Genomic DNA, 26674 nt, shown 5'->3' on the forward strand with positions numbered 1-26674 from the left:
TGTGTAACATATTAGCAATGAAGCAGCACTGTGGATGAATGCACCAGAATGTCATTTTTGTTTTGAATAACTTCTCCAGTTGCTTTAAACTCTTAGCAGGGGGAGACAGACCTTCTGCAGGCTGTTCCTAAAAGGCCTCTCTTTGTGCTAGCTGGCTGAAGACAAACCAATTATGGCTCCCATCGTGACACAACAAAACCCCCAAGAGGGCCTAAATTATCCTCCATTCCCTCTACTGTCAAGCGCTTGTGATTTCAGATCGCTCAAACAGAATATTCATCACAACCCCTGAACCCACAACCACTTTCCTATCTTTACACAAAGCACACGTGAAGCACATCTGTTATGAAGGTGTACCCAATAGTTAGACAATTACCCAGCTGTTCTGAAATTCTGAATTACATTCTGTCATAATAGAATGTATTAGCAGAAATAATAATCATACAAATCAAGACTATTTCTATGGTGAAACTGACATGTTGAAATCAGCAATGGTCAGGAAGTGTGAATTCAAAACCACGTAGTGAATGTACAGCTTCAATAAATTTTCTTTTTTTTTGAAAAAAAAAACTGAATTACACGCATTAAGAGCAAGCACACATATTTAATCATGAAGGCTCACTGTGTATTTGAAGCCAACATTGTCATTTTGACAGTAGGCCAATATAGATAGCGAGTATAGATAGCTAATATAGATACATACAGCATGTGTTTCTTTCATTATATGGTTTTTCTTTTTTCGCAGCTCCGGACAAACCATATTTTCGGGTGGACAAGGCAAAGCGGACTATAAGGTGCACCCCAATGAATGGTGTATTTTCAAACTTTTCCACATATAAGGCACACTGGACTATAAAGCGCTACAGTAGAGGCTGGGTTACGCACTACTTCTTGGCTGCTGACAGTAGTTGCGAGACCTGTTGTGGATCAATAGGACTTCACATATAAGGTGCATCGGCATCTTTTGAAGAAAATCAAGGCTTTTGGGTGCACCTTATACTCCTGGAAATACTGAATTTGCTCTTTATGGTATTTCTTCTGGTTAAATATGGCTTTCTTCCAACATTTTGGTTTGCTGAACCATTCAGTTTTACAGATAAACACATGACAGATGACGCGTGATGATGCATGTTTCAGTCATCAGTCTGGCTTTCACGCCTTCATCCATCCATTTCATTCCATAGCTGACCTTTTTGAAAAGTCTGAGGACATCATCGCCCACGTGCGTCAGGCGGACAATGACGTTGTTGTTGTAGATGTCACTTAGTGTCGCGTGGTCTCTGCTCTCCCGTCGGGTCTGGTCCAAAACCAAGTACCAGCAGTTGATAGTGGACAGCAGATTTTGGTCCTTCCTGAAACAACCACAGAAATCGCCCTGATCAGTTAATGGGGTGGGGCTTGATCATATTTATGATTTGTTTAACTTTGTTGATATAATTTCACATAAATCAAATCAGTTCGCAAACTCATTCTTATATCAGATGGTGCAAAACAAGATTTTTAAAACACCAAATCAAAGACTTGTGAGCTCACATGACTTGACGTTGTTTTTCCGAGTGAATGAGCAAGAACATCGAACAATAGTCACCGGGCCGTCACAGGAAACAGGCTCACAACCATTTAAATTCATCGTCACACCTCAGGGTAATTTCGAGACTTCAATAAGGCTAAGGATGTAAAAGTGCTCACCACTAGTCCACACCCCATAGGAAGCAGTCGTGAGGACATAACACATTCCCTGAAACGTTCTACATATTCTGAATAAGACTCAGTTATCGTCTTAACCCTGAAATGACACTGCATTAAATGTTAGTTTATCTCTTGTCTTTCACTTTAAACTGTTTTCTCAAATGTTATATAACTTTGCTGCTATGAATTGTAAATTTCACCATTGTGAGACTAATAAATGTTATCTTATCTTGAAGTTGAATTGGTCCTCACAAAAACAGCTGGACGGACACACGGACACACGGACACACGCACACACACACACACACACACACACACACACACACACACACACACACACACACACACACACACACACACACACACACGCACAAAAACACATTGACAGCATGGGGGCTGCTCTTGCCTCATTGCTCCAGAGAGCATGTGAGTTCAATTACGTTCACACCGAAGAGTTTGTTTATCTTCTTTTTTTTCTTCTTTTGGGAACATTAGACAGCTTTTTTTTCCACTATCAAACTGTCGATGAAAAGGTTTCTTCAGCCGTCATCTGTACTTTTTTGAAAGTGTCAGACGTTTCGCTTCTTATCCAAGAAACTTCGTCAGCAAACTAAAGTCTTACTGGTCACCAGTAAGACTTACCAGTAAGACTTTAGTCTTACTGGTAGTAAGTAAAAAGTACAGATGACGGCTGAAGAAACCTTTTCATCGATGGACCACTCCTGTACGACTGAGAGCTTACACAGACGTATTGCCACCACAAACTGTTTTGACTGAGACAGCGATGAAGCCAACAAAAACTCTTATCATTCAAAGCATTTTGCTGATACACATTAGAGTGGCCAATAACCAAAATATGATCAAAATATTTTTTTTTACTACTAATACTTATTGGGCAGATGGCTGGAAATGAAGTTTGAAAGAAAGGAACACTAAGTTGGAGGAGGAAAGATCTCTTCTCATCCTCTCCCAACTACACAAGGATTATTGATATGGATTTGGAAGAAGGCAGCCACAATCAACTTTACATCGTTCATTTCGCAAACACTATTTAAGTGTTGATCCGTGTGCTTTTTATGTGCAAGCTAATTTTCTTTAAAGACAAGTGATACAATGTTGGAGCACCATTTTATTACATTATGCTCACCCAGTCATCTATTGTCATGTTCAATACAAACATATGGTGTACCAAGCAATGCAAACATTGAAAAGTATCAAACATTGAAAAGTACCAATATACTATTATTAACTGATGTCTGAATTCACGGCCTGAACTTTGAAATCAAATGGCCAATCATAAACCATGCGTTTATTTTTGGAGCCCGTCTCACTTTTGAAGAGCATTTTAAAAAGACTCCTCCGTGTTTCTCTGTCAAGTCATGAAACATCTTTGATTGCTCTTGTCCCTGACGAGTCACTGTTTGCCTTGTTTTTTGCAATTGATTAAAGAAGTCCTTCCGTGTCATTTTGAGGCATCTGGACTGCAATGTAGCGTCCCAGAAAAGAGGCACAAAATGGCCACCAGGCTGTTGTGAGGAATGAATCAGCCTGTTTCCACAGGCTGATAAATTCCTTCCATGGAGCTTGGACGCCCTCTTCTGGCGGCTTTTGGGTGCAACACGAGGTTTTCAGACCGAAGAAGTACAGCAAAATACATTGACGTGATGGAAGGACTGCTACAATATGTCTTTTTTTCGGTCAGCGGCGTTCCTTTAGTGACGTCACGTACGGACTCGTCACCAACTCAAAAACAAGACTTCCTGAATATTCAGCACGAGTCTTAAAACGTAAAATGTAGCTATATGCGGTGGAATCTTATTAAAATACGCTCAGTAGAAGTCATTTTAAGCCATTTTACAAACTATGGACACAACTTGTCCGGAGACGTCGGTTGTCCTTTAAACAAATGCTAAATAAAAAAAAGGATACAGTCAATAATTTAAAAAAAACATTCAGGGTAAAAGACACATGTCACGGTGCTGAACATCAGCATCTTTTTGTTATGCCCTTTTCATATTGGTGCAGTAAAAAGGTGAAGCCGCCCTTCCCGCAGGTTTTTCTTTCAAAGCCAAGCACAAGTTTGATCCTTGACACTCGATGCCTTGCGATTAACTGAAAAAGCTTTTGGTTATTGGCTGCTCTTCAAAAACTGACAGGAAAGAGTAATATTCATGACCAAGCTTTCGCAGGTCAAGAAAACAGCACTCAGCTAAAGAAAAGCAAAAATATTGCCAGCGTTCATTATTTGATGTGAAATCCTCTTCGGGAAAGTGCAGAAAGTAATTGCTACATGTTGAACTTAGGTTGATTGACAGGGAGAAAAAGTAACAATTAATCTGTGACGCTGTCCCTTAGCCCTGAGTTTATTTCTCTTCAAGAAGCCGACCCTATCTTGGGGCCATCGTTTTTTTTCTTTCCAAAAATTTCAAAGGCTTGTCTTTTATTGCCAGTTGCTAGACTCCATGCGCCAGTACAGTTTTGATGAGGTTGTTGCCTCATTTGTGAGCCTGTTGTGACATTTTACGGTACTCAGAGTAGGTTTGGTGTGTGCAAGTAGACTAGCAAAAAAAAAAAAACAACTAAAATAAACAAAAGAAAAAATACAAATAAACCCTAAAAGTAGGACTGTGAGTGTCTCTTAAATGTAGTACGTAATTGCTAAGTTCTTATTCTGTCTCATTTATTGGCCTCATTTCCTTGTGTAAAAAAGCTCGCTGTACATGTTTTTTGTTAGTTTATATATTTGAATATTTAAATAATATTATGACTGGGACAACTGCATTGCAAATGCACCCAATTTTCAAAATAAAACGTGAAAGATCAATAAAACATTTTTGTTCAGCCTTTCTGTCCCTGCATATTGCTTGGTGGTTGTGGCCTGCTGAAAGAAGTCACATATTTTCCGGTGTATAAGGTGCACCGGAGTATAAGGCGCACACTCAATGAATGGTGTAATTCTAAATTGTTCCCATATATAAGGCGCACCAGATATAACATCAAAATATAATATATAAATATAGAAATGTTTTCCGAATATAAGGCACACCACATTATATGGCGCTACAGTAGAGGCTGGGATTACGCACTACTTCTACAGGGGGAAATAGAGTCTGTGGCTGCTGACAGGAATTGCAAGACCTGTTGTGCCACTTCACATACTTTATAAGGCGCACCTGTGTATAAGGCGCAGGGTCATCTTTTGGCGAAAATGAAGGGTTTTGGGTGCACCTGATACACCGGAAAATACGGTAATTGTTATTGGGAAATAAAACAATTAAACGATCAATGGATGATACGATCTCCTATTTTAATTGATTGAGAGGAATGTTTCTGTCTGGAGGTGTGATTAAAATGACAATGCAATGAAGAGATTTACAATTTTGGAATAATTAAGTAGAGAACCAAGCCTTTGAAAGACATTAGTAATGATGATCATTATAAGAGACGGGAGTGGAGTTTTAGGAGCGGGTAGGGGCAATGGATGAAGCAATGGGAATGTCTTGGAGGGGTCTCCCTTTGAACGCTCCATTAATCAACATCCCAGACATGGCGGCTATGTGTGCTTTGACTACATTTAAGTAATTGGCCAAAGAGACTGAAATGAAACTGGACAGATAGATCACCATTGTCAATGAAAAAAAAAAAATCAACCTTTGTTACGCATGACAGACCCAGACAGGTAACTTGACTGACTTGCTTTGTGTTCAACATGTGCATGAATTGAATTCATGTTGACATGTGAAAACGTACCAAAACATGGATGCCAAAATCTAAAGAGCTTCAGGGTATGTTTGATTCACGACCACACTTAAAAAACGACAACAACAAAATCATTTTTCACTTTGAGGCAACATTTCATTCCTTCGACTCTAAGCACAGTTAATTCACTGTGACCGGTGAGGAAATTCGAGGATTGGCGAGTCGGCGTCGAGCGTGAAGTGAAATGAAAAGCACATAGAGAAGACGAGCTTGGAGGGGGTTGGCAGAATGGGTTAAGTCTGACCTAGTTGGGAGGACCACAGCAGCCTGAGGCTAGCTTTCCTTGGCCCTGCCTACATTTCAGGTCCATTCTTCTCCATTTGTACTTCCTTTTTTTGATTGTCCATTCCCTTGTTCCCTGCCCATATACCCAGTAGTCCTATTTCTACCAACCAGCAGTCACCCGATTATTGGAGTTAAGTAAAAAAAATCAACTTTGGTAAGGAAAGCCATGTGGATTTTTCCGTAGTGGAGTAAATTGAAAAACCCAAGAGTCCTGGAAATTACCAAATCAGGATTCAAACAGGATCCATCATGTCATCTACGTATCGTACGTAACAGTAAACGATGTAGGAACTCACTTGAAATGCTGGTGCTCTCTGGAAGTACGGATCTTTGATGAGTAGCGCTCTGCAAGTTTATCTAGGCCTCTGGAGAACTCCAGTTGGAGCTCAGCCTTCCGGCGGAAGAAGTCCTGTAGATCCTGCAGCAACTGCAGGCGGGACTCAGACTGCTGCTCCAAACAACGGAATTGTTCCACCAATTGGTTACGGATCTCTGTCGATCAACAGGAGGGAATCGGATTTAGTAGGAAAAGAACCAAGGGCTGTTTGTAGGCCATGTTTGATGCTGGCATTATTACATTGTAGCACCCTGCTGGAGTATCATGCTTGCGGAAGCACTTTTTTAAGAACAAAGACATCCTAATTGGATAAAAGCAGATGTCTAACTGCATTTGTCTGTTGCGTGCGTGCGTGTGTGTGTGTGTGTGTGTGTGTGTGTGTGTGTGTGTGTGTGTGTGTGTGTGTGTGTGTGTGTGTGTGTGTGTGTGTGTGTGTGTGTGTGTGTGTGTACGCAATGTGACATGCATGTCTGTTTATCACTGCAGACAGCACAGAAAACAAACTAGGTCAGCATGCATTGTGCTGTGTGAGCCTTCAGAAAGATTTGTCTCTAAAATGTAACTATGAGGAATTCTTTTAATTGGAAGATTGCTGCTGTTATCACATCAATAGGATGGGAAACTTGCTGCTTCCAATCGCAGGCAAACAGAGAGAATGGATATAAGATAGAGTTATTTGGCTATATTAAACGTAGGGGTGGATAGCTGCTGGTGGTCGCAATAGTGTGCTCTGGTTTTCTTTTTTCTTGCCAAGAAGAGAAAAAACATGTTCACACCCAAATTCGTTGCAGAAAATAAAGGTGTGATCTTCAACATTAGTAAAAAGTTGCTTTAAAAATGATCAAAAACAAAGTCCTGTTTTAGCAGAAAAAGCTGACCATGAAAAGCAAACAGAAAGACAATTGAAGTTGAATGCTAAATGTCTTCATATTAAATAAAAAAAATCAATTAGCTACAGCATGTTGCTTCTTGTTGAGAAATACGAGCAAAGCAGCATTCACAAAAACTATTCGCAGTTATTCTATCAAATGCAAACTAACAGATGAACAAATGCTAACACTGCTAGCCGCGCTACCACTGCTAGCGGGTGTGTTAACGTACTAGCCTAGCTAAACTCACTCCATTAACTTTCTGTCAGTGTGTGTGAACGTTCTCAACTCCCACTTCCATACCAGTGTCAGATGTGCTAAATGTTTAAATTCAGATTAGGCTTTTGCTGATGTCGTATTGTCTTATTTAGACTACAAGCTAGCTGAGAGGGCCTCAGCTGTCTTCGCCAAATAGTGGCGTTCATTCTACAAGCACGAGTCACACCAATCTATCTCACACAAACATCTGAATTATCAACCGCCAATTACATTACAAATTACTGTGCGCCCCTTTCTGGTTCAGTATGTTGATCAGCCATTGACTGACGCACACACACACACACACACACACACACACACACACACACACACACACACACACACACACACACACACACACACACACACACACACACACACACACACACACACAATAGACAAAGCCCCATTAAACCATTAAGGGAGGCGAACAGACATTTTCAAGCATGCATATGATATCTTTGAACAAAAAAAAGAATTTTGAAGAACATTGTTGAAGAAAGGGGCTTTTCTTCTTCTTCAAAATGATCAAAACTGGAGGACAAACGGTGTTTGGAAATGCTCGTCTCTCCTGTGAACATGTAAATGAAACTAGAGGAATATGAATCAAGACCAAATAAATATGTGGTCCCTTGTCAGGAGAATGTTATTCTCATGGTCCCCTTTGGTGTTGCAGTTGCCTGGTTACGAGTCTCTGGAGGCATCGGAGCCGGAGAGTTTCTCCTCTGTTTGACACTTTGGACCAGTCGCTCAAACCACTGCTTGGTCAATGACAAAGGGGTGACCTACTCCACTTTGAAAGGCCCAGTACACAGTCAAAAATGATGACCACCGAGGCAGCAATCAGCTCCAAACCCGACCAAAATAACTCTGTGTTGAAATTGACCAAAACTTGGAACATTAGTTTTTTTAACAAACACAAAGTGTTTATAGTGAGCAAATAAGACCATTTGGATTGCTGTGATATCACAATGTCATCAACGAGACGTCAAATCCACTATTTGCATTCTCTCTCCTGCAAGCAGGTTATTTTTAGGAAGCTAAACTGTTCCAAGGGACTGTGCAGTATTGCACTACATGCCATGAATGATTCAAGCTTTCGCAAAGTGCGCACATAATCATACAAGGACACGGGCAAGCACTTCACAGTTCCAGGTAACACGGCGAAAAGTTCCCCTTGACATCACATACATCAACCTCTCAAATGTAAGCGAATTGGAAGGAAAACCGACGGGGATCAGGAATTCATAATGTAATTAGTCAGCCAACCCTGACAATGAACATTCTGGTGTGTTCAGGCACTTTGAAAAAGTCTTATGTAACTGGAAGAATACATTTCAGTTAAAATTTCCATTGGAAAAAAATGTAAAGTTAGTTCATTTTTTCCATACCGAAGCTGCCACCAAAAACCCTTTTTTTAAAGTGCACAAGCAATGTTACAAGTACAGATGTGCCAATACCAAAAATGTACTAATATGGTATCATACTAGTTGTATTAAGTTCATCCTGTCTACTTCATATCTAATTTAAAACAGATTCTTATCTTACAGACACTGTCTGTAAGATATCATACTAGATTATCAACCAAACACAATGGTGCACAGACTTTTTGCACAAAGTTTCACCCAGGAAATACTTATATAGCGCATTCCAAGTACCGCCATCATGACAAAATTTAAATACACAAAATATACAACAATAACAACAAAAATAAAAGCTAAATTAAACAAGTCACACAAAATTTCACATTGATGCTTAGCAGAGAGGGAATGAGAAACTGTTAGTGTGTTAAATCCTTATACAGCATTCTACTTGTTCGCTCGAATCTGCTTGGTAAATTTAATATGTAATTAAAGTTGCTGCGCATATTTTCCTGAGCACTGAAATTGTTTCCGATGTGGTACTAAGTTCTCAATGTGGTTCCAAGAATAGAACAGAATTTTTTTTCTTTGCCAATAATGACATGACTGAGTTGGCATTTAAAAAAAGTTTAACCACATAAAGCATATCCTTTCATTTCTTTCTTCAGTTTTGCAATTGAATTTTCCTGTTTTGTTTTGTCTTTTAAGCATATCATTAAAACAAAATTGCAGTTGAGGCTCAACTCCGGTTATATTCTTTTCCTTTGCATACCAGATTTTGTTTTTAAACACAAGCAGTGTGACATTTCTTCATCGCCGCTCCCATGCTTAAAAACACAATTCATATATTGCGAACATGCTCTGATGCACTTGCATGTGGCGGCGACATTTGTGGACTTGAGCTGAACACGGAAGTGAGTGGGCCGCGTTGCCTTGAAGGCAAGGCTGTTTGTGAAACAATCCCATATTGAGGAGTCATTGTCGTGGAAGCAGCCCGCTCCGGTTAGTCCGCCACAGCTAGTGTCGCTCTCTGGGCCTGCGTCTGCAGTTAGCCATGCGTGGCTAGTCACATGTGTCTTAACCCAGACTGACACATTGACATCATTTGGTTCGAATCAAGGCAGTGAGCGCCTGAATGTACTCATGGTGGTGCGACAATTTTTTGGGGACGGAGGGGGATGTTGTTCCCCTTTAATCTAAATGCTTCGAAACGCTGTCTGTGCAACTGCAGGACAGGAAAATCCACATTTTGCTGTGCTGACATTCCATGCAGGTTTCACTTTAAATGATATGACACCACAAGTCAGCGTCTGCAGCTTCACACGCTGGCAACAAAGACGTAGTTTCACTGTCATCATCCAAGCCCTGACATTTCTTGGCAGCGTCACCCTGGCCATTCTTTTACGATGATGAATAAACAGCGAGGGCCCTTGGCTGTGGCAATGGAATGCGTAGATCGACACTCAAAAGGCAAAAATGGCAAAATATGAATTGTCATATCTATCTATCTATCTATCTATCTATCTATCTATCTATCTATCTATCTATCTATCTATCTATCTATCTATCTATCTATCTATCTATCTATCTATCTATCTATCTATCTATCTATCTATCTATCTATCTATCTATCTATATATATATACCTATATATACCTATATACATATTCTGTGGGTTCTGGAATTCTGGACAATGACAAAAACCCTGGCACTGGTGGGAACACAGTTTTGCACATGTCTGGCAGTGAATGAGTTAATAGCGCATGGTGTCGAGCAGGCTGAGCTGACATTTGGGAACATTCATTATCTTCGGGTAACCTTACATGCATGTTTAGGGAGCATGGGAGGTAGCCAGAATACCCAGAGAAGACCCACGCAAACTGAGCCCAAGTCAAAATTCTTACCACAAACCTCAGAAATGTGATGCTATTCCAATGTACTGTTGCACAACAAGTTGCTGGTGATGTATAAAATGTTAAAAAGCTCATTTAGCAAATCCACATTGTTTTGTGTGACATATCTCACACACTGCTCTGTAAACGACAATGTGTGCAAAACGTGGTTAAATACAACATTACATGACTTCGATTTATTATAAGATACTTATTTAATCAAATGAGTCATTTGAATTATGCATATATTATAATTTCATAATCAAACTAAATATTTTACATTTATCCCACAATGCTTAGCACTCTATCATGATGGGGTAACTGCACCTTTGGCAAAACCTCAGAAGGATTGACATATTTTTGTGCTTTTCATTGTATTATGCGTGGAATCGGATGTTGACAAGCTTATCAGTCCAATCTATTTGATCAACAGTTATTTAGTGAGTGATGGTCGACATACAGTGTGCCCATTAAGTCATTCACTGCCAGACGTGCAAAAATGTGTCTACTCCAGTGCCAGGGTTTTTGTCATTGTCACTCGAATTCCAGGATCCACAGAATATTGAGTTTTTGGACTACATAAAAATATTCAATGCAGCGTAAGAAACACTAGACTCTGTTATTTCATCAGAAAAAAAGTTACTTCCTAAATGATATGAGTCTGGAGTTATATGTGCGTGAAATGAGGGTGGCTGTCCAAAATACAATGCAATACATACATATTGATTCATATAGTGCTTTAACAACAGCCGAAGCTGGAACAAAGCGCTTACATGGAAAAAAAGGGAAATGCTTCCCCCTTGTGGAAGGGAAAAACATTGACAGAGACCATGGCCAGCACTTTATTGGCACCCAAGCACGAAAAAACAAAACCCGAACAAATTCGGGAATGGCGCTCTACGTCATATTTGTAACTGAGTTAATATTAGCAAGAAAATGTCCACAGTGTCATTGTCCAATGTCCCCCCCCCTGTAAGCCGCAAGTGTTTGACTCATTTGGAAGGAACAGACTGGAATGAAAAGTGTATTTGTATTTTGTTGACCAAACACGAAAACAATTTTAAAAAATGCCAATTAATCATTTGAAGCTGACTTACTAGGACATTGGGAGGACAATGCACCATCTGCTGCATAAAAACTACTTCAAGTTCACTGCCACATGCACATCCTGCACATGGTTAGCACGACTATTTCTAAGCCACAAATTTAGCCACAGAAAGGAAAATCCTTTCATGGTTTATAATTGATGCAGACGCCATCCATTATTGATAGACTTTCTCAACTGTTTGCCGGTTGACCTTCTCCCGCTTCTCTTGCAAAACGATCATTTTTGTTTTACTCAGCATTATCTTTAGTATCATGCATGATATCTGACATAGATGCGTGACAGAGTATAGTGAAGGTTTTTCCATGCGAGAAATTTGAGCCATTTTTTCCCGTTGGGTGTGCAGCATAAAGCTGCAGTGTGAAAGTCATCTGCAGCAGCCTGACAATGCAGCCTGCTAACTAGTCGTGCAGCCTGCAGTCTTTGTGGCTCTACGCGAACCGGTTTGGTCAAGTTTGAACCTAAGTGTACTGCCAAAAAAGATCATAAACAAGGGTGGGAGGTATAGGAGATTTCCAATGGGATGCATTTAAGCGCAAATGCAGCCAGACCCACCCCTCAGTATAGCACGCGCACACACGCACATCGTCAGTCATTAAGCTTGTTGTAAAGTTGCACAATTATCCAAGATGAGTACCGACCTTTCACTTGGCTCTCATATTCGGCTATGATCTCTTTGTCCTTCTTCACTTTGGCCTGCGTTGACATGGTTGGAAGAAAGCTGGCTGGCCGAGACGGGAAGAGACGCCTTACTCCGTCTTCACTCGCTGCGTCTGCGTGGCGGCGATCAGAGGTCGGACATCGCCCGAGATTGCGGCTCAAGTTCAGGGGTGGGGGCTAAAAGGAGCAAGGACTCGAATGTCTCTTCTGTTCTGCTCTGCTGCGTTGTGTTGTGCTGTGCTCTGAACACGGGGCTCCGTTCAAGGAGACGTCGGGCTCGAAGTGCACGCGAGATCCAGACCACACCTCCTTGCAAGGACTCCTCCACAAGAACTCCACAAAGACTAGTCGCGTTCGACACGCATTTCACCAGAGAGAGAGAGAGAGAGAGAGAGAGAGAGAGAGAGAGAGAGAGAGAGAGAGAGAGAGAGAGAGAGAGAGAGAGAGAGAGAGAGAGAGAGAGAGAGAGAGAGAGAGAGAGAGAGAGAGAGAGAGAGAGAGAGAGAGAGAGAGAGAGAGAGAGAGAGAGAGAGAGAGAGAGAGAGAGAGAGAGAGAGAGAGAGAGAGAGAGAGAGAGAGAGAGAGAGAGAGAGAGAGAGAGAGGGTGACACAGAGAGAGACTAGAGGCAGAGAGAGAGGGACAGAGAGCGACAGAGAGAGCGCCACCGTGTTTCCGTTCCCTCGCACGCTCTCTCGTTCAGTTCCTGCTGCTGTCGACAGGGAAAAAGCTGAATGATCATGTAAATAAATGAATGTGAAACTCCTCTCGAACCTTAACACCCATGTCCACCTTAATGCGTAAATATTTATTGCGTGTATCTATCTGTCTATCTACCTGTCTATTCACCCATCCAACTACCCATCCAGGCAGGCAGACAGACAGACATGTCATGTTTTCAGGTTACAGGTGTCATGAAAGGGTTAAAATGGACAAGTGCCAGGTCATTTGTCGTTGAAGTTCAAATAACAACAATAATATTAGTAATAATAATTGAACATGTCTGTGTAGAACACGTAAAATACGTCTTCATTATCAAGCCATTGAGATGTAGAATGGTTTGTTTTGCACACATTTTTAAATTCATCAACCAATTCTTAATAAAAACTGGATATGTAAACATGAAATAGATGAAGAAGTCAACCAATTATTTGTATCAATAATATATTTCTTCGAATTAATTTACATTAAATTGAAATAAAAAATATAATTTAATCCACACATTTTAGGATGCAGTATTACAAGTCAGTACTGTATTTATTTTTACTTTTCCTAATCCAAACTAGCAATGTCGTGGAAGCCATAATGTTCAAAACAAATTCGAGGTACAGTACAGCTTTAGAAAAGTGCATTACTGCCCTCTGCTGGTGAAGAGGATGCATCAACCACTCTGTGTGTCAATGCAACTGCAGTTTATTAACAAATACATTCAACCTGTAGGATTCTGTAAACGTGCGTTATATAATGTACTACAATATGTACATCAAAATATTTTCACTCATTTTCATTACTCGTCCCATACAACATGAATGGAAACAAAACAATCTCCCCCGGGATATACTTTCGAGTGAAGTAAGGTTGCCCCTGAGGTTCCATTCAGTGTGTCATCGTGTGTTCCTTGCATGTACCTGTTCATCTTGAAATCCTGAAATCCTAAATATAGTCTGTTCCTCCATGTTCAAGGGCTTGGGTCACAGAATGACGCCTGTCTTTAAGTATGCAAGTCCCAACATCAACCCTCGTATTCACGAAATATGAGTCCATTTGCCATGATGAGGATGCTGATGTCACTGCACTGCAAAAAAAAAAAGTCAATAAAAGAAGAAAATCAAGTCATTTAATGAGAGCTGTCTTATTTTGTTGAGGCAAACATGAAAATTTGACCTGGCAGAAAAGGAAGGCAACCTCCAAGTAGGCCCTAAAATTGTAATACATTATCATTTTTATGATTTACTTATTTCTTTTGAATCAATGATTGCACACTGTTGCTTTAGTGGGGTTATGTCAGTGTTGTATGCTTTGTTAGATTGTATAAGCCATGTCATGTCAGCAGCCACACCTTTCCACGCCTCCTGACAAGAAAGAAACCCAACTTGAGAACACATAAGTCAGTCACTTCTGGCTATGGAGTACATTATCTCGGGTGAAAGACATCTATCACTTCACAAATATGCTCTGGGTGCTGTTTTTACTACTTATAGGTGTTCCTATACTAATACTCCTTTATTACACTCGCACCAGGTAAGTCATTCATTCATTCATTCATGTACAGTGTAATATACAGTACGTGCCTGAATTTGGATTGAGGAACTTCTTGGACAACTTAATACATGTTTCCGCATGTATATTATAGCACGTAGCAGTAAAGCAAGTCACAATCTGTGTGTGATGCATAGTTGAACGCATACTTGTAATCGTGTTTGATTGCAGAAAGAGCATTTAAAGTAGTTCGAAAACAAATGAATCTCGTTTTGATATGTAGAACAATAATCAATACAGGCGTTCAACGTGAGTTGCAATCTTGAAGAAGAAAATTGGTTGAGAAATGTCGTGTGACAACATCGAGTTGACATTTGTGGACAAAAACACAAATGAGATGTCTTATCAAGACATGTTTTCTTTTTCTCTGCTTTACACAGACAGAAAAATGAGCCACCGTTGGATAAAGGTATCATACCATGGTTGGGACACGCATTTGCATTCCAAAAGGATGTCGCAAAGTTTTTGTCTCGAATGAAAGAGAAACACGGGGATGTTTTTACTGTAAGTAAAAAAACAGACACATGATGGTTCATTTTACCCTTCATAGTGTTGCAGAATTACAAAAGTGGGTGTACAACAGGAATAGGAAAACAAAAGCATCTTGCAATATAATTAGAAAGCATTTATGCCACCGGTGTCAAAGTTAAGGCCCGGGTGCCAGATCTGGCCCGCCACATTTTATTTGGCCCGTGAAAGCAAACCAAATTTGTCAAGTTGCATGATTCTTGCTAAAGTCTGAACCAAATTTTAAAATTGTCCCATATAAACCACAATAACAGTCTTTATTTTTGATTTAAAATTTGAAAACTACTAATTCATTAATTTGTTGTGGACTCTATATGTAATATGCGGAGGGGATGAAACTTTCTTATGGCACCCGTTTTCATAGATTTCTGTGGGTAGCCATTTTGTCATGTGATGGTTACTGAGAGTGACATCGTGAAGGGCTCGCGGACAATCGCTAAGGGCTTGTCGACTGCCCAAACAATGCTCAGGTTCTGAACATCACATGACCTAATGCACAAAATAAATACACAGTGACGCTTCCTGGCCCCCTAAGAAACTGCAATGTGATTTTCAGTCACCTGCGAGCGGCATTGTCACATTTTGGTTTTTGACCAATAGGTGGCACTTTCAGGCCCCGCTTGCAGCTGATGGTCATTTTAATCAGTGGCAGTTAATGGGACTCCCTGCACGACCATTCAGTGTCAGGACATTGTTACACCCTGTCATGTTTGTTTCACCCTGTCAGGTTGGTTTCGTCTTGTTGTGTTTTAGTCATGGTTTTGTTTACTACTTTGGACCTTTTTGTTCTGATGACTTTGTTGTTTTAGATCCTTCCTGCTGACTTTATTTCATACATTTTGTCAAATACACCCTGCTCCACCTTTCTGCCTGAATGTTTGGGGTCTACCGCCTGCATTTTTGGGGTCCACCACCACTATTTCCCTGCAAATCGCGACAGGCAGTATCCTTTTTAATCTTTTTTTCCACAAACACTACATTCATTATAATACCGTATTTTGACTTCTGTACAGAACATCATTTAATATGGAAAAATATTTCCATAAAGCACCTTTATTCTTTTTTTTAACTACATTCATTCATTTTATTTTGAAAACCCACTTTTGATCTTTTAATAAAATGGGCAGTGAAAGTCATTTATAACCTTAAATGGTTGTAGACGTTGCTACTGAATATGTAGAGACAGAATATAGCAATTGTTTAAAAAGAAAACGCACACACCCAAAGCAAATTGTGGGACAATCACGAAAAAATGTATTACCCTGTTGCATAACTGTAAGTTTCTAGTTGACCTCATTCTTATTTTCTGTTATCACAAAAAGTGAGTCAACAAGAAACTATCTGCTTCCAGGTGTGCATTGCGGGACATTACGTGACCGTGCTGTTAGATCCTCAGTCTTTTGACGCAGTGCTTCATGACAACATCAGCCTGGACTCCAGCCGCAGCAAACAGCAGCTCATAAAAAGAGTTTTTGGTCTGCAGTTGCCAGGCGTCGAGCCTGCAGAGGAGAGGATGTTTATGGAAACGTAATCAGTGATTCACTCAATGGGAACCCGAGTGTTGTAATTATGCAAATCTCACCGGGATTCACCTTGTGATGTTTGACCTGTAGACATTTCCGAGGCGTCTGCCTGTCCGAGATGAATCAATCCATAAGCGATCATCTTCACGAGCTGTTGTTACCAGATCCGACCGGCCAATCGCAATGGAGACGAGAGGGACTCTTCAGCTTATGTTACAGCCTCCTCTTCAGGTAACCTCGCCTATGGATAAAGACACACAAGAGGAATCAGTACACTTGTGGTGGGCCGTCAGTGCATGCAAGGCCTTCTCTGCTGGCCTAAAATTGTCAGAATCATAGACTAACGTGAATTTTGTCCATGAATTCTTATCAAATAATTCCAAATTGTCTTTCAACTTCCTTTTATTACTTTTTGGCATTTTCGTGTTTATTATGTTTGTTAAAGTCATTATAAGTGCCTTGCATGCTGGGTCCGAGGACAGTAATTTCATCTGTGCTGTATATCATGCATATTAGCATATTTGACAATAAAGCTGACTTTGACTTTTTCCCTGTTGTGCTGCTTCCATATGTGTGTTTTCGTATTTAAGCATCTAACCAATCACATTTCAGCCATCATTTGTTACCAGGATCATTTGTTACCATTACGATTGATTGGGCTTATTTTGAGGGCTCAGACCACTCACAAAGTGAACTATTGATCGAAAACAGTTTCTCTTCCTGTGACGTTGCGGCAAGATAATTGGTCGAAGAATGTCAATCATCCAATCATCATAGTCGCGTGTAGTTTTGCAAAGGGTGTGTTGATCATTTGAAAATTGAGCGTAAGTCTTTACTTACAATGAGCTATGTGCTCCAAAATGACCAACCTAGTGCGAAAAAAGTGTTTGTGCCTTTGTTTTTGCAAACTGTGCGAGCGGTTTTGCGATTAACTATCAATAGTTTTACAAGTGGTGCAAGAAGAATCACGGTTCAGAAGTTAAGCATTGAGAAAATGAAAACTAAGCTATACCTCATGTATTGATGTTATTGTTGTGCACAGAGCCGGCTACCTGACCTTATTTGACAGCACGCAGGACGTCACAGTAGTCTACAAAGAATTTCGCAAGTTTGACCATCTACTTTCCAAATTGGCTCGCAGTTCACTCAAAGGAGGTAAGCTTCGACGATCACCCTGACTATTTTCTGACATTCATTGACGTCAAATGTGCCTGACAGGAGAAAGCCGGGCAGCCCACACGTCACGGAAGCGACTTTGGGAGCTACTGTCTCCAAATAACCAGCACAATGGGGAGACTGAGTGGAGTTCCTGGCAGAGGAGCTATCAGCGCTTTCTCCAGAAGGAGGGAGTGGATGATGAAATGCAGAAAAGAGCTTTTTTGCTGAAGCTGTGGACCACACAGGTGAGTTTTATTACTTTTTTGTCTTGTATAATCTGATTCAAATGCATTTAAAATAACCTGCTCTATTGCTGGGATTTCAGAAGCTATAAGACTTTGAATGACACAGCAAAATTAATTTGCCTGCAGATTAGTTTTCAGTGGTCTGCTGATATTGATGATTATACGTTACAGCATCCATCTTTGACTGCTTATCTTGTTCAATACAATACAATACAATACAATACAATACAATACAATACAATACAATACAAATTGATTTATTAAGCGCTGTAACAACAGCTGAAGATCAGGGTCAGAAAGTTAAGGTTTACCCAGGGCGATAGGCAATATTTGCCTTGAGTTTACCAATTAATCTTAGGGCTACCAACAAAACAAATAAAAACCACAATGATAAACGGGAACATCAACAACTTGTCACGCCCAAACAGTCTCTGAGAATTCGGCGCGTTTAACAAACAAACAAAAAAGTTGGGGCCAAAAGATTCCTTGACGGCGGGTAGTGTAAGAACCTGTCTGGACCTGTACATCAGACTTGTACAGTACTACTGTTTTTTTTTTTTTACTAAATGATGACACACCTTTTCCTCTTTTGAGTGCGTGCAGGAATAAACTATTGACATTTATCTTAATTATGTAAGTACTGTATACTTTGCACTGCTTCATATGTCTTCTAATGCGACCCATGAACTGCTAAATGTTCGCTGGTAGAATTTTAGAGCGTCACTGGAGGGATCTGCACAAATGTTAACGAGTACAGAATTATGCCTCACTAGTAACAGTAGTAGTTTACCGACTTCTATGCCACTTGTACCACTAGTGAAGATGACAACTGGACCATTCAACCTTAAGGTGCATAACCGAATCGATATCTGGATATATAGAGAAAGTGAGACGAGGAATTTTAATTTTATATCAAAGAAATCCTAAATCAATGTACTCGTACAGTACAGTATACTGTCCACTTTGTTCCCTCCTTATCAAGGATTGGATTGGATTGGATATGCCTTTATTAGTCTCACAGTGGAGAAATTTACATTTCACAGCAGCAAAGTGATGAAAGGAATGAAAGTAGAAAAACAAAATACATGAGCTGCTGGAAAGGCAGCCACTCTCGCGGCGCCGTCTTGAAGTCAAAAGAACAAAAAAAACTAAATAACAAATAATATGACAGCATGGAGACAATATGACAAAACAAAGACACAGAGAGAGATATTAGATTAGATTAAATTATATTAGAAAAAAATTATATTATATTATATAAATTATATTAGATTGTCAGAATCAGAAAGCCTTTAAATAGTCCCATCGTGGGGACATTTGCAATCTACAGCAGAAAAATTGAAAGGGGTCTAGGGGTTGTCGAAAAAAAAAAAAAACAAAGTTTGCATCTACAAAAAAAGACAGAAGATTGAACTGTACAACTGCACAAAAATGTTTCATCAAAAGAACTGTACATAGAGCAAAGTATAAAAATACAGTAACAAACATATGATATATGTAACTGTATTTACTGTACATAAAATGGCTATACTACAGTAAAGTCTCGTTATATCGATATTCAAGGGAGTCCGAAAAAATATCGATATAACAGGGACTATCGATATATCCGACCCTGTTTGCATGTAATTTTCTCCGTGCGTGCATAGAAATAGTATCGATATAACCGGGACTATCGATATATCCGATATCGATATAACGAGACTTTACTGTATTTACAATGTATAAAGCCAGGGTTTTTTTTAGATTAGATTTTTTAGATTACATTATATTAGCCTTTTTTAGTCTCACAGTAGAGGAATTTACAGAAATATATTGCAAATATCAGATAAATACTCAAAAAACACGATAACTATCTTAAAATCCATGTTTGAGTCTTGTTTTGCACAATTTTGGCCTGAGAACTACACTATTGGGGCAAAACTGTGAACCCGTTCACATCAGCATATAATTAGTAAAGTGCAAGATGTTAACTTGTGCATTTTTAGAAAAACACAATTCATACTACAAACCCCAATTACAAGGAAGCTGGATGATTATGGATGTTTAATGCTCAAATTTCTTTCAGTAAAACGTCCTTGCTGTTTTATATTACCAGTAGGTGGCGATAGCAAGCTTGAATTATCTGCCTGATTGCTGCTGCAGAACATATTCACCCCCTTTTAAAACCCAATTGGAGCAATGACGTGCAATATGAGGAAAGACCCTCAGTAAGTCACCTGCTGAGTGCGGGAGTTCCGGTGTGCTCCACAGATCAGGGGAAAGACCATTAGTCAGTCCTCCTGCTTGTTTGTTTGTGCTCCATCATTCCCACTGGGATCCCCACAGTGCACGGTCTGCCATGGAAAGTGGAGCAATCCCTGCAGAAAGAATAGAAGGATCAGCGGGGAGGCCGGAAAAGGTGTTGCGAAACGTGTCGCACGCAAGCTGTATATATGTCTCGTCGCCTTGCAAAAAAATGAAGCTGACTGGGTGATGTCAGGTCTCCCCCTTGCATATGATGAACACTGAAACCAATAACTTATACCTTTTGAGTGCAAGCAAGCACACACCAGTACACATACGAGCACCTGATGGGGACTCACAATCACTGGAGAACATGTTTTAGTCCTGAAGTGGTAAATTATTTAGGAATATGAGTTTTCATCGTCATCATTAATATTTTACTGCAGAACACAGGCAGTTTGGGTCAGCGCTTCCCTATTTTTTTTTTTTGGTTGGGGGAGGATATCACCTCGGTGGCCCAGTAGTCAAGTAGTTAGTACGCTGGCTTCACAGCGTGTAGGTCGTGAGTTCAAAACCCAGTCTGGCCTCCCTGGGTGGAGCTTGCATGTTCTCCCCTGGCCCGTGTGGGTTTTCTCCGGGTCCTCCGGTTTCCTCCCACATTCCAAAAAACATGCATGGCAGGCTTATTGAACAGTCTAAATTGGCGGATGGTGGTTTGTCTCCGTTTGCCCTGCGATTGGTTGACGAGTAGCCTAGTGGTTAGCGTTGACCTCACAGTGCAGAGGTCGTGGGTTCGATCCGGCCTTCCTGTGTGATGTTTACATGTTCTCCCCTTGCTTGTGTGGGTTTTTTTTCCACCCAGCTAGTGCACCATCAGGCCCAGTGTTTGGAACTGTGGTTAAAAAGAAAATTCAATCCCAAAAGAAATAACCATGAAGGAATTAACTAATTCACTGCTATTCCTGAATTTATTCAGGAATTGAAAAGCATGACGTGGAGCGTTTACCTTTTGAACAGCAGCCCCAATTTCAAGCTCAGATAACTCCAGACCCATAGAATTTAGGAATGAACTCTTTTTTTCTGAATAAAGAAGAGCGTCTAAGGTTTCTTACGCTGCATTGAATGTTGATGTAGTCCCAAAACGGAATATTCTGTGGGTCCTGCAATTTGAGTGAAAATGACAAAAACTCTGGAACATTGTCTGGCAATGAATGAGTTAATAATCATTACAATGCCTTTGGAATAATGTATATCTCGTGAATATATTCCTGTTGTTTATCACTGTGTCGGCCAATATAGCCCTGCATCCTAAATTGCGATGAAAGTAGCATGATGGTCTTGATCCACAATACAGAGTCAATTCAACATTGTTAAAATTGTTATTTGAAGCATAACATTTTAGAAGCAGAATAAATGTGCAGTGCAGATTAGCACAAAATGTTTTTTCCCCAAAAAAAGCACATCAGGCAATTAAAGAGAATAGCCTACCTCAGTATTTTTTAAAAAGAGTGTTCAGGGGAACAGATGTGAAGGTAATGTCCTATATGGAGAAGTGATTGCTGTAATAACTCTGGGCCAGCAATGGCGTATAGCTCCTCATAAAAAAAAGACCTAATGATCTTTCATGAGAAAAAAAATGCCCATCGTATCCTAAATAGTCCAACAGGTCACACTGCCACGCATCATTTCACTGGAGTCCCTCGTGTGTTTCTGCTGGCATGATAAGAGGGTCATTACTTGAGGATATAAAAGGGGCAGGGAGGACAAAGTGTTGCGGCTTGTACCCAATTTGCCTGACTGTCGATGCTCAGGAAAAATAGGCTCCTTTAACCCTGAACTATCACTGTCTGACAGGCTCAGGTGTCTCTCTTCCAGAGGCTGATAGTGGTATAAAACATATCACATTTTTTTTTTATCAATGCTAAAGGAGAGAGGACACAAAGAACCATGCAGTTCCTCACCAACTGCATTCAAGGACGGCAAAAACTGCTGAACAACAAATGTTTTTTTTGGTATTTCAGTAACTTTTCATACCGTATTTTCTGATGTATATGGCGCACCCAAAAGTCTTGGTTTTCTTCACAAGATGACCCAGCGCCTTATACGCCGGTTTGCCTTATATGTGAAGTAATATTGAGCCACAACAGGTCTCACAACTACTGTTAGCAGCCAGCGACTCCATTTCCTCCAATAGAAGAAGTAGTCAGTAACTCCAGTCTCTACTGTAGCGCCTTATAATGTGGTGTGCCTTATATTTGGTGATCTGTTATATATTTACATGTACTTGTAAAACTTTTTTCATTTATTGAAGGTACGCCTTATATCTGGAAAAAGTTTGAAAATACCCCATTGATTGGGGGTGTGCCTTATACTCCGGTGCGTCTTATACACCGGAAAATATGGTACATTGTATTTTGTCTTGGTTTTCCAGGATTCCAAGTACCGATTTCTTGTTTTGTTGTTGTTGTTTTGGTGTGTGTGTGTGTGTGTGTGTGTGTGTGTGTGTGTGTGTGTGTGTGTGTGTGTGTGTGTGTGTGTGTGTGTGTGTGTGTGTGCGTGCGTGCGTGCGTGCGTGCGTGCGTGCGTGCGTGTGTGTGTGTGTGTGTGTGTGTGTGTGTGTGTGTGTGTGTGTGTGTGTGTGTGTGTAAAAGGTACAACTAATGTTTGTTTAGCGACCTTTTAAATATAAATGTTGCCCATCCCTGGCACAGTAATTAAAAAAACAGCCTGTTTGGGAATAAGATCACCTTAAAGGACAATCAACGTCACTTTTTTGTTTCCTAACTGACATCAGAAAAACGTTTGATAGCATCTAAAATACCCAAAACACACAGTCTGATATTTTATTCAAATGCTAAACACCAATTAAAATGACTTCAAGTGTCCAAAATCTGCAAAAAATTGAGCTGCGAATTGGGCATTTTCAGAAAGTCCCGCCCCTGGTTCGTGACGTCACGCCAAGACGTCTTGCATTGCTGGAGAATCAAAACAATGGGTTCAGATTCGGAAAATATGCTTTCTTGTTACTCATCCAGTTATGAATATGATTCAAATAGTTCTGAAGAGGAAAGCATACGTTTGCAATCAATTAAATAATTTATCCCGTGCCATTTTGAGGCCACATTGGGGGTAAATATCTCACCCAAAAAGAGGCAGAAGAAAATGGCGACCTCTTGTAGCCATGACAGTGTATTGCGTTTCCACAGGCTGATAAATTCCTTATATGGAGCTAGGACGCCCTTTTCTGGCGCAACACGAGGTTTTCAGACCAAACAAGCATTGATGTGTTGAAAGGACTGCTTTAATGTGTCCTTTTCTTCGGTCAGGGGCGTTCCTTCAGTGACGTCACATACGGACTCGTCACCAACTCAAAAACAAGACTTCCGGAATATTCAGCACGAGTCTTAAAACATAAAATATAACTAGATGCGGTGGAATCTTTGTAAAATACGCTCAGTAGAAGTCATTTGAAGCCATTTTACAAATAATGGACACAACTTGTCCGGAGACGTTGGTTGTCCTTTGTACAACCCTTGTGCAACTCCCAAATGAAATCTAAATAACAAACGATTTTTTTCCTTTACAGTGTAATGCTGGACCAGCAGCCTTTTGGCTCCTTGGCTTCCTTCTCACTCACCCTGAGGCCATGAAGGCAGTCCAGTCAGAGCTGAGAGGTCTTACCCTGGAGGACAGCTTCTCACAACACCCCCCCAGGGTGGCCCGAGTGAAGAATTCACAAGCTTCACCCGTGTTAGGTATATTCTTCCACTTTTACGTTTGTGAACATCACAATAGATAATTCAGCAATACAGCCACTTTTTGGGGAGCACATCATTCAACTCAGCTGAGTCTTCATTCATCCTACAGACAGTGTTCTGAAAGAGACCCTACGACTCACCGCCGCTGCAATGATCAGCAGAGATGTAGTGCAAGACAAGGTCCTACGCATGGCCAACGGTCAAGAGTACCGCCTCAGATGTGGAGACAAAGTTTGTCTTTTTCCTTTTCTGAGCCCACAAATGGACCCGCAGATACACGAAGAACCACAGGTACTGTGTGATAAAGGGACAGTGCGGGTTTTACTAATATTAACTCATTCACTGCCATTCATGAATTCATTTGGGAATTGAAAATATGACGTAGAGCGCCATTCACGATTTTTTTCGGGTTTTGTTTTTTCATGCTTGGGTGCCGATAAAGCATTGGCCATGGCCTCTGGCAATGCTTTTTTTCTTTTCCACAAGGGGGTAGCATTTCCCTTTTTTCATGTTAGCTCATTCCAGCTTCAGCTGTCGTTAAAGCGCTACATAAACTCATATGTATGTATTGCATTGTATTTTGGACAACCACCCTCATTTCAAGCTCATATATCTCCAGACCCAAATAATTTAGGAATTAACTATTCGTTTTCTGATGAAAGAAGAGAGAAAGGTTTATTACGCTGTATTGAATGTTTATACAGACCTGAAACTCAATATTCTGTGGGTCCCGGAATTCAAGTGACAATGACAAAAACCCTGGCACTAGAGTGGACACGGTTTTGCACATCGTCTGGCAGTGAATGAGTTAATGTCATGTGTCAACACATTACATTTCTTGGCCACTCAAGTGGGTTTACAATACTCCGCTCAGCTCAGCATGTGACACCAAAAAACATTTTATTTTTCCCCATTTCCAATCTCATAAACAGCATAAAATATGCAATACTGTATGTGTATGATATATATGTTTCTAATATATCACGTTTGGGAAAATAAGTTCAATAGCAAATGATATTAAGAGATCGCTTCATGTGACCCTACTAATATTTTCGAAACTGATTAAAATCATGTCTTCACTTTTTTTTTTTAGAGCGTCAGCTTTTTGTGATATTTTTATTTCATTATTTCTAACCCTCACGCACGATGCAGACTCGATTGTGATTCATAGCTCTGACATTTCAGGAAAACATATTAAAACTTGGTGGACTAACTAGAGAAAAAAAAGAGGACACATTTGGAATCAGCACAAAAAAACCTCAAAAGTTTACTTGCATCAATGATGCAAAAAATGTGTAATCAGTTTAATGGAATGTCAATAAAATCATAAATATAGAGTGAGAAATGCTAAGTAAATATTATTACCATGACTATGACTACGAGTACTAACATAATATAAAAATGAGTAATAATAACACTCATGTTAACCATTGTGACAGCTTTTCAAGTACGACCGCTTCCTCAATGAAGACCTGACAGCCAAGGATGAGTTCTACAAGGACGGAAGAAGGCTGAAGTACTTCACCATGCCCTGGGGCGCGGGGAGTAATATGTGTGTGGGGAAAGACTTTGCCGTGACAACCATTAAAAAGTAAGTGTTTTAAGATGCGTATCTTTTCTGTCATGTATGTACAGCGCATTAAGCCGGGAGATGATGTGTTGTCACTATCGTTTGCTAAGAATCACACCAATGCAGTTGAAAGACTATACCGTCGTAATTCCTTCCATTTTGTAATTATGGGAATTGGGGCTAAGGGGTGCGAGGGAGAAGGGGGGATGGGCAATGAAGCTTCAAAGGTTGAAGATAGCAGAGGCATTAAGTTCCAGTCACGGGATATCGTTTCACAAAGCCGATTGAAGACCAAAGAGTGTGTGACTGACTTTTTTACCCTCCTTTTGGATCCAGATTTGTGCTTTTGATCTTGACCCATCTGGACCTGGAAGTGTGTGACCCACAGGCTCGAATGCCACCCGTCAATAAGGGCCGCTACGGTTTCGGGATGCTCCAGCCGGAGGGAGATCTTCAAGTATGCTACAGACTGAAGAGAATGACTTCAAGTTAATTCAGTCAGTGGATTGTTTATTTATATGTGTATATTTATTTATTCCACAATTATTGCTGTATTGCAGATATTGTGTTTTGTGTTGTTGCAAATTTCCCCATTGTGGGTCTATTAAAGGCTTTCTGATTCTGTTTTATTATCATATTTGATGCATTTCGTAAGCGACACCAAAATACAATAAAAATTTGATTCATGAAGCTTAGCATTCCTGAAAGAAACCCCCACTACATTTGACTTGTGATTTCACATTTGATTTACTCCTTTTATTCTCAGTGTGTTAAGCAAGGTTCTGAAAAACTAGTGCATTTTATGACATGAACTACGACTGGTGATGGTATGATACACCTCGACTTCACAGCTATGTCGTTTGAGCGATGTGTGAAAATAAGGGATATAATTGGAATCTGCAAGAATCCAGCGTTCTATTCTGAAGATAGTTCCTGACAAAATATGCATTCAGACATGAATCCTGGCTTGTGCAGAGCTCTGCCACTGAATTTATTGCTTCTGTTTGCTGTCTATAGGGTAACTTGAGTAATGGGCTGCTCTCTTTCAATTTTGGGCTGGTCTCTTGGGTTGAAATGGAGGGGAAATAATATAATTTAGTATTGCATATGGTCTGTATGCCAGATGGTCATTCCGGCCATTAGTGTGAAATTTTGTCAATGAAATACACTGGATTATTTTTTTGAAATTTAAAAACA

At 40.2% G+C, this 26674-nt stretch overlaps 2 protein-coding genes across 5 annotated transcripts in view; one reads left to right on the forward strand and one right to left on the reverse strand.

Moving 5' to 3' along the window:
• The window catches only part of LOC148890349 (SLIT-ROBO Rho GTPase-activating protein 3-like), a 37401-nt gene extending 24803 nt beyond the window's left edge, over positions 1–12598 (reverse strand). For both annotated transcript variants that reach the window (XM_089009597.1, XM_089009596.1), the window contains exons 1-3: positions 12197–12598; positions 6030–6225; positions 1190–1352 (exon numbers count right to left, since the gene is read on the reverse strand). In XM_089009597.1, the coding sequence (XP_088865723.1) occupies positions 1190–1352; positions 6030–6225; positions 12197–12263 (426 nt within the window). In that variant the 5' untranslated portion in view covers positions 12264–12598. The remainder of the gene's footprint in view (positions 1–1189; positions 1353–6029; positions 6226–12196) is intronic.
• A 1735-nt stretch (positions 12599–14333) lies between these two features.
• On the forward strand, positions 14334–26112 carry ptgis (prostaglandin I2 (prostacyclin) synthase). Of its 3 annotated transcripts, XM_089010840.1 has the most exons (11): positions 14850–14976; positions 15601–15727; positions 15810–15940; positions 16352–16527; positions 16614–16754; positions 17566–17678; positions 17742–17926; positions 23736–23904; positions 24017–24198; positions 25347–25498; positions 25814–26112. In XM_089010840.1, the coding sequence occupies exons 3-11, from the start codon at positions 15875–15877 to the stop codon at positions 25968–25970; spliced, it is 1341 nt and encodes a 446-aa protein (XP_088866966.1). In that variant the 5' UTR covers positions 14850–14976; positions 15601–15727; positions 15810–15874; the 3' UTR covers positions 25971–26112. The 3 variants fall into 3 exon arrangements, with proteins under 3 accessions (XP_088866965.1, XP_088866966.1, XP_088866967.1); XM_089010839.1 differs by lacking the exons at positions 15601–15727; positions 15810–15940 and adding an exon at positions 14334–14454 and having other exon boundaries at positions 14853–14976; XM_089010841.1 differs by having other exon boundaries at positions 15601–15940.
• Positions 26113–26674: the final 562 nt, after the last annotated feature.

Source organism: Hippocampus bargibanti, linkage group LG12 (genome assembly GCF_051943395.1).
Source record: "Hippocampus bargibanti isolate YZ-2025 linkage group LG12, ASM5194339v1, whole genome shotgun sequence".
NCBI classification, from domain to species: domain Eukaryota; kingdom Metazoa; phylum Chordata; class Actinopteri; order Syngnathiformes; family Syngnathidae; genus Hippocampus; species Hippocampus bargibanti.

What these genes read in the sequence shown, in the direction of transcription:
- ptgis (XM_089010839.1), top strand. Translation starts at nt 14,384, where the DNA reads ATGCTCTGGGTGCTGTTTTTACTACTTATAGGTGTTCCTATACTAATA. An exon ending in TGTTACAGCCTCCTCTTCAG is followed by an intron (nt 16,755 to 17,565) that starts GTAACCTCGCCT and finishes TGTTGTGCACAG; the next exon opens with AGCCGGCTACCTGACCTTAT. An exon ending in AGATACACGAAGAACCACAG is followed by an intron (nt 24,199 to 25,346) that starts GTACTGTGTGAT and finishes CCATTGTGACAG; the next exon opens with CTTTTCAAGTACGACCGCTT.